General features: G+C 45.6%; 1 protein-coding gene across 1 annotated transcript; it reads left to right on the top strand.

Annotated features, from left to right (window-relative positions):
* Positions 1-1,137: 1,137 nt before the first annotated feature.
* Positions 1,138-6,852, top strand: IDNK (IDNK gluconokinase). Its single transcript, XM_030004344.2, has 5 exons — positions 1,138-1,288; positions 1,422-1,452; positions 1,881-1,967; positions 3,550-3,593; positions 5,816-6,852. Exons 1-5 carry the CDS (start codon positions 1,248-1,250, stop codon positions 6,174-6,176), a joined length of 564 nt encoding a protein of 187 aa, XP_029860204.1. The 5' UTR covers positions 1,138-1,247; the 3' UTR covers positions 6,177-6,852.
* Positions 6,853-7,917: the final 1,065 nt, after the last annotated feature.

Below are 7,917 nucleotides of genomic sequence, written 5' to 3'. Positions count from 1 at the left end.
TCTAGTCATCCATATTCTCTGTTTAGACTGCAACCTTTCCCATGAAAAGACTGTCACCGGAGTCTTTCGTAGGTGCAGGGACCTCTGTTTACTCCCAGCTATTATTACTGTGCTGCAGTCCTCTGGGCAGCATTAGCTGTAGGCTGCCATCTCCCCACCTAGGATACGCTGTGACCCTGGAATGGTGAACTTTAAGAGAGGAATCTGAACACAAGCGAAACACACAAGGCGAACGCCACGGGTTTTCCCGGGTTATATGGCAAAATAACTATCGCCTACGAACACCGGCAGTCTTTTTTTTCTTGCCCGGCGCGGAAGCTGGGCGCGCCGCATCCTCTCCCGCAGCCAGCCACCGGGGGGAGCAGCTCTCCCGGGCATGGCAAACGCTGCTCCCCTGCGCAGACCAAAAACTTTTCATGGGCGCTGAGCGGCAGCACCCCTGCGTGTCCTCCCCGCGCAGCAAAACACCCCCCACACACACCCCCCCACACACACACCCCCACCCCCACACACACACCCCACCCCCCCCATGCTCGGCAGGGCGTGCGTGGAAGCCAACAGCAGGAACGCTCGGTGTCCGACAGCATTTCCGCAATTTAAAAATATGACTCGATTAATACTTGTATAAAAAAAATAAATAAAAATACTGAAACAGAGCTAGCCGCGGCATGGCTAATGGGTTAATTCCATTTGAACGGCAGACCTTTATGAGCAAGGGGTACAGCAGTGCCCGGCAGGCATGAACGCAGGCTTTAACTACTATTCCTACGACCCGTCCCGTGTCAGCGAGGCCGCAGACAGCGAACGCCGACGGCGCTGGGGACCGCTCGGGCAGAAACGCCCGCCCCGACGGGGAAGCCACAGGCGAAGCGGAGCTGGGCACCCACGAGGTGGCTCCGGCGCGGCGGGAAAAGAGAGCGGGACACACGGCGCGCCCGCGCCGCCCTCCCGCGGAAGCGGGGGATGGCAGGGGACGGCGGGGGGCAGGCGGGGCCGCGGCGCCGGGGCAGGGGCAGGGGCAGGCGCTTCCCCGCCCCGGGGCCGGCCGCCCCGCAGGCCCTCCCCGCCGCCGGGCCACAACACGCCTCCCGCGTGGGTGCCGTCCCGCCCCGCCGCGCCAGAGGGGCCGGGCCGGGGCGCCGGGAGAGGAGAAAAGCGGCGCGGAGGGGAGCGGGCCGGGCAGCGTAGCGCGGAGCAGCCCAGCCCAGCCCAGCCCAGCCCGGCGCGGCGCGGCCGGCCTCCTCGCCATGGTGCTGGTGGTGGTGATGGGTGTGAGCGGCTCGGGGAAGTAGGTACCGGCGGGGCCGGCGGCTCGGCGTTGCCGGAGCCCCTCCGTGCGGGTGGCGGGGGGGGGGGGGGGTGTCTCGGCCCCCTGCCCGCCGGCCGGGGGCTTGTAACCGACTCTTTGTGCTTCCCCGCAGGACGACGGTTGGGTCGCGGCTGGCAGCGAAGGTAACGGCGGCGTCAGGCTCCCCGTTGGGCAGCGGGAGGTCTCCCTGTCTCCCTCCCTCCCTCCCGCCGGGCGGGCGGGCATCCCAGCCGGCGTTCACCAGCGCCGTTCGGCAGCGCGGCCCGCCCGTGTCCCCCGCGTCCCCCGTGTCCGTCCGTCCCCCCAGCGCTGGCGGTGCGGGGTGTCGGCACCCAGCGCCCAGTAGCCGGCGCCGACTTTAACTTCGTGCCGCCGTGCGTCAGGTGTTGCTGCTGCTAAGCTGACTTTGTAGGGTTTTTTTTGCTAATCGTCGCCACGTAAGTGGTGATTTATGCCGTGGTGTAACAGGCCCCTAATTTCGTAGGTGTCGTCTTCGTAAATTCTTCTTAGCTCACCTGGTTTGGCCGAATGATCCATAATTCTATTTTTTTTTTTTTTTTTTTTTCCTTAGCTGGGGTGGAAATTCTACGATGCAGACGATTATCATTCTCTCGAGAATAAAAAGAAGATGGAAGAGGGGAAACCATTAAATGATGAGGTACCTTGTATAAACCCTGAAAGAACAGTCACCGACACGTTTATCTTTGTAACCTCTGGCACGGTGTGTTGAAGTAGGTTGTGCTTTATGTAGACTAGGCTGACTGTAAGCATAGGCGGAATTTATAGGTCTGCAGCTGGTAAGAGGGGGAGGCTTCTTGTGTTACAAAGGATTCTGCTTAAAAAAGTAGTTTATCAAAGTGTGCTTGGTAGCTCACAAGGGGTTTGATGCTGATTCAGGATTTGTCAGAAATCTCTCCCTCTGCATCAATATACAGAGCTGCAGCTTTAGATTATGTGCTGCTGCTTCGTAATGTTAAATACATGACGACAGACAAATGTCTCTACTGACTGAAGTACTTTTCATCACTTTCAGTTACTGCAGTGATTGCTCCACAATCTTCTGTTTTATACTCTCCTGCTTTACATGTGCTTCCTTTCCTCTAGCCTGTGGTTCAGCCTAAACAGATAAAAATTATCATGTTTAGTGTTACAATACTTAGGAATTCAGAGACTTGAGCAAATTAGAAAAGTTACAAGATGACACCTCTTGAACTTTTTCTGGGAAATCTCTAGAAACATGAAGTTGAACTAGGGAGTTCTTCAAAGCACTCCCTATAGACTGAAAAAAAAGTATTCTAGATTCTTGCTAAAAACTTTAATCTTTCGCTAGTGGTTGGAAGTTCATATAAGCCTGTATGTCATCTAAAGCAGCACTGCACGATTGAATGACTAACCCATTGGTGTATGTTGCCCAGCAAGAGGGAGGCATCTGTTTTGAAACACCAGAGATGCAAAATTGTGAGGGCTGCCATGAATGCCAGTGGGAAGTTATTCTGTAATGGCAATAACAAAAAATTGTTGCATTTATTTGTCCACGTTATCTTTTGTTGTGCTCACCCAGCAGTAACAGAATTGAAAGATGAAATGGGAGCAATTGTTTAGTGCTCAATAGGTATGAGAAAAGTTTGTGGGAGCTGAAAACCTAAAATAAGATTATAATAAGAGGCGGATCAATCACTCACATTGTGTTTGCCTAACTGAGCAAAAGTGTTGCAAAATTGTGGCTACGATTACATTTATTTGTGATTGCTACTGACATACAAATGATATAATCAAGTTATTGCAGATAACTAAATTTAGATCTATCTGTTCCTGAAAACCTCAACTTTGATCCAAAGAATTGTGTGTGTATGCCAAGATATAAGGAAAAAGAAATAACAATTCAGGCTGTACATTTGAATTGTGTAATAGAAGCAAAAGAGAAGTTGACTGTCCTTCAAAGGTTTACAAGGTGCATGCTACATATAGATATATATTACTTCCATTAGATACTTGTAGGTATCTGTAATACAAAAAGTACTATTCCACTAAAAACACCTTCCTGATAATATGCCTAGCACTTCTCGTTAGCCTTCAGGCAGTGGTAGCAAATCTACATTAGGAAGAAGGAGAATCAAAACTGAACTTGCTGTACAGCTTAATGCTAACTTTCATGTCTAGTCAAATGCTGTTAGATGTTAGAAGCAATTGTTTCAAATCAATTTCATAAATAACTTTGAACGAACTTGTTTTCTGTCTAGGACAGGATGCCCTGGCTTTGTGCACTGCATGATATACTAAGGAGGTAAGAGAACATCTAGCTTTAAGGACTTTGGGCTAAAGACGAACAAAAGCATCCAAAGTATTTTTCCCCATTGCATTCCAAAGCAGAAAAGTCTGTAGTAGTGTAAAAACATTCTGCAGGTAGTAAAGCCATTCTGTTTTCACTGATCTAAGCTGTCATGGTAATTGCTGAGGCTGAGATAATCCCTGAATAATAGTGTTGGGAAAATTGTTGCCAATGATAGTTGCTTTTCTGCTGTCTGTGTAAAAATAATTTCAAGGATGCAGTTCAGTAATAAGCCTGACATTAGCTACTTACAAAGGATGTAACCACAAAATACACGGATATTGACAGTAAGGTAAAACTTTGTAAAATATTGTTAGTTTGAGTAAGATACAGTGTAAAGTTTGCTTGACACCATCTGCCATAGGATCCTTACAGAGAAGCTGATGGAAGTAAGGGCTGGATGAGCAGGCAGTCAGGTGGATTAAAATCTGGCTGAACACCCAGGCGCAGAGGGTGGTGATCAGTGGCACGAAGTGTAGCTGGAGGCCAGTAACTAGTGGTGTACCCCAGGGGTCAATACTGGGTCCAGTCCTGTTTAGCGTCTTCATTAATGATCCGGATAATAGGGCAGTGTTCCCTCAGCAAGTTTGCAGGTGACACCAAACTGGGAGGAGTGGCTGATCCAGAGGGACCTTGACAGGCTGTAGAAATGGGCTGGCAGGAACCTCATGCAGTTTGAGAGTGCAAAGTCCTGCCCCTCAGGAGGAACAACCAGTACAGCTGGGGGGGGGGGGCACCCAGCTGGAAAGCAGCTTTGCAGAAAAGAACTGGGGCGCGGGGGGGGGGGGGGGGGGGGGGTGGACATCCAAGTTGAACATGAGCCAGCAATGTGCTCTTCTGGCAAGACAGGCTAGCCATATCCTGGGCTGCATTAGACAAAGTATTGCCAGAAGGTTGAGGGAGGTGATCCGTCCCCTCTCCTCAGCACTGGTGAGGCCACACCTGGAGCACCGTGTCCAGTTCTGGGCTCCCCATTACAAGAGAGACATGGACATACTGGAGAGCATCCAACGAAGGGCCGCATAGGTGAACGAAGGGACTGAAGCATCTCCCAAATGAGGAAATGCTGGGAGAGCAGGAACTGTTTAGCCTGGCTTTACACAGTGGCTGTTACTTGCTTGTGTAAATCAGGTGAGCATACTTTATTGGAGCATAGGTTAATTGACTGAGAAATTTGTCAGGGTTGTTATGCTGGATCCATTGCTTTATGTTACATGCTAGCCCAAGGCCACTGCCCAGCTCCAGAAACTTTGCAAAATCAAGTATACTTTAAAAGAGCCTAATGCCAATGTTTAATTACTAGTACTTGTAAGTAACTAAGGCTGGCGTTGGCTTACCTAGGTGATAATAGTGGGTATTCTAAGTTCTTATTTCCCTGTGAACCAAAATCTGATGTACACGGCATGATTTTTAAATAGGTTTATACCTAATTTTAATTTGATTACAGAATGTATTTTCTTAGACAGGCATTTCAGTCACTCTTCATAGAGACAACTAATTCTGGATTTGCTTTTCAGTGGAACAGACATACCCATGGTTTAATGCTTGCTTTATTTTAAGAAACTTGCCATTAAAAAATACACGTGCAAGACATTAATTCAGCTGCATCCAATCCCTTGTTTAACTTGAAGTGGGCATATATGCAGTGCTGCCAATGACTATGGTTACAGGAAACAAAAGGTAACATTACAGTTAAACCTGAGACAACAAAAACAGGTATTGGAAGTATACCTGCACACGTACTTAAGAAAAAAGCCTTGTACTGTTCAGTAGCCACTTCCTGTCTAAACAGATTAGTATAGTAATTTTATAGATAATGGATGGAGTTTGTATGGATATTCCAGTTGCTGCTGTTCTCAGCAGTTAAGGAAATGATCATGACACTTCTTTGTGCTAGAACTGAATTTAATTTAGGAAAGAACAGTGGCTAATAAAGAAGGTCCCCAAAACTGAGATTTTACCAGGAGGCTGGCTAGCCTGACCTCACTTTCAAATCACATCTTTACCTGCATTGGAAATTTCATTTCAAAATCCTTTCAAAATAACAAAGAAATGCCACTACTGCCAAGGATGCAGGGCTTGTCTCCCTTGTTCAGCAGAACTAATGAGCCATATTGTTATACCAGGTGTGGATGGATTTGGTTTTTGTTTTGTTTTGTTTTGTTTGCTTTTGCTAGAGAAGACGCATTTGGACAAGATGCAATTCTGGCCTGTTCTGCACTGAAGAAGATGTATAGGTATGTGTTACTTAGTGGAGCATTTGCAATTGCAAGCAACCAGCCAGAGGAATCGGGAGAAAATGAAGCACTGAAGATCCTCTTTGTTCATTTGGATGGGCCTACAGACATCATTGCTGGCCGCCTGGAGAAGAGGAGAGGACATTTTATGCCACCTGAACTACTCAAGTCTCAGTTTGATACTCTGGAGCCTCCTAGTGCACCAGAAAACTTTATTACTGTCAGTCTAGAAAAATCTCTCCCTGAAATAGTGCTGGAGATTGAGAGCGTAATTTTTCAGGGTGAGGCTTTTCTGGAGTAAGTTTCTAAACTACACATGCAGAAACTCCCTTAAGGATATCAAAAGTATGAAACAGCATTTTAATTATTAAATTGATTATTAAAACAACTTATTTTTCCTGATACTTAAATGGATTGCAATATTAAGAGCTGATTTACTACACTTGGTATTTTTATCATGGCTCTGTAAAAGACATATAAGATGAAATTTTCAAAAACTCAACTTTTTAAACCCTTCACCATATGAAGTTAAAACTCCCATTTTAGGAAGAGCCTGCTTTTGAAAATTCTGCCAAGGGTCACACACAATAATTTATTATTTTCTTCATTTTAATTTCTACTCTGTCTAACATGGAGGTAGGCACATCTGCTATTAAGTAATGAAATAATTTAGAGCGTTGTTAGAAACAAAGTATTTATTTTTCTAAAAGTATAAGAGGCTGGAACATGCATGATGAAGTTCCATGCCTGACACTACCACTGTCTTACTGCCAGATTTTCAGCAAGTTGTAGCTTCTGTTGTTTGTGTCTGTGCTAACCTCACCAGGGCACTGGTGACTTCATGAGTGCTTTTGTGAACTCACTGTATGCATTGAACACCAAGCTTAAAAATGTGAGAAAAAAGGTAGTGGTGGTGAAGCAATTTGCAAAATGTAGTTTGTATGGAAAGCTTTAGAAATAAAGTATAAGTTGCATCACATCATTGCTCTGAACTCACATCTTTCATGTACAAAGCGTACCCACTGATGAAGTGCAGTGGAGAACGAGTCAACCAGTGATCTAAGATACTGAATACAAGATTGATAGATGTTTCCTTCTTTTAGAAAAACTAACTTAGTCTTTCACAGTTGGATCTTCTCCTTCACTTCCCTTTTCTGGTGTGCTTTAGTCTTCTACCTCAGCCAATGTCCAGTCCAATATATGCTTATGGATAGGTGTTCCTACAACTGCTTTAAAGCTTAAGATCAAACTATTTCTAATAGGCATTTTTCACGGTTTTTTTGTGATCAGAAAATTCCAAATACCCGATCAGTTACCAAACTCACAGAATTTAATGTTAAACTCCTTTTTTATTGCCAAAGTGTTTTTTTAAAAGTTCATTATGCCTTGTTACACAAGAGGTGCCTTTTTAGCTTAAGTTAATGAAAACTGTAGATAGTTCCTGTAAGAAAGATTCAAGTCATATCTGAATAGAGTCATCCCCATGTGCTATTGCACATCGATTATTTCTAGTGTGTCATGCAATTATTTTTTTTATTTCTAGGATGATGGATGAACTCCTTTAGAAGCAAAACTGATGTTTCAAAGCATCATTGGTGTAATTTTTACCTGGGTAACTCATTGAAAAACGTTGGTTCTCATTTTATATGAGTAGTAGGGACTTTGTGGTTTACTAGACAAACTACTGTGCTTAGATCAGTGCAATAAATGGGTATTAGCTGACTGAAAGTGGGCAATTTTAGATACAGATTAGGGATTGTAGACATCAACACACACACCCAGAAGTGGTCTTTTCTTGTTTGTTCATGACCTGGAGGGAGAATACCAGGCAGTTACCAGTTTTAGGCTGCTGCTGTACACTACAGCAGCACTAAAACCACTTGCTCTCAACTCAGAGCCTGTTGATTCTGAGAGCCAAGGTGCAAGCTTGTGCAACAGACAGGCATGTCTGGCTGATTCTTAACACCCTCAAATACCAGAGACTAGGCACCTCTTCAGACCAAGTGACTTGTCAGAACTGTTAAAGTTTAGTAGCTATGAAA

The sequence above is a fragment of the Aquila chrysaetos genome, chromosome Z, assembly GCF_900496995.4.
Source record: "Aquila chrysaetos chrysaetos chromosome Z, bAquChr1.4, whole genome shotgun sequence".
In the NCBI taxonomy this organism is placed as follows: domain Eukaryota; kingdom Metazoa; phylum Chordata; class Aves; order Accipitriformes; family Accipitridae; genus Aquila; species Aquila chrysaetos.
This window is presented reverse-complemented; position numbering and strand designations above follow the sequence as displayed.

What these genes read in the sequence shown, in the direction of transcription:
- IDNK (XM_030004344.2), top strand. Translation starts at nt 1,248, where the DNA reads ATGGTGCTGGTGGTGGTGATGGGTGTGAGCGGCTCGGGGAA. An exon ending in GGTCGCGGCTGGCAGCGAAG is followed by an intron (nt 1,453 to 1,880) that starts GTAACGGCGGCG and finishes TTTTTTCCTTAG; the next exon opens with CTGGGGTGGAAATTCTACGA. An exon ending in CTGCATGATATACTAAGGAG is followed by an intron (nt 3,594 to 5,815) that starts GTAAGAGAACAT and finishes TGCTTTTGCTAG; the next exon opens with AGAAGACGCATTTGGACAAG.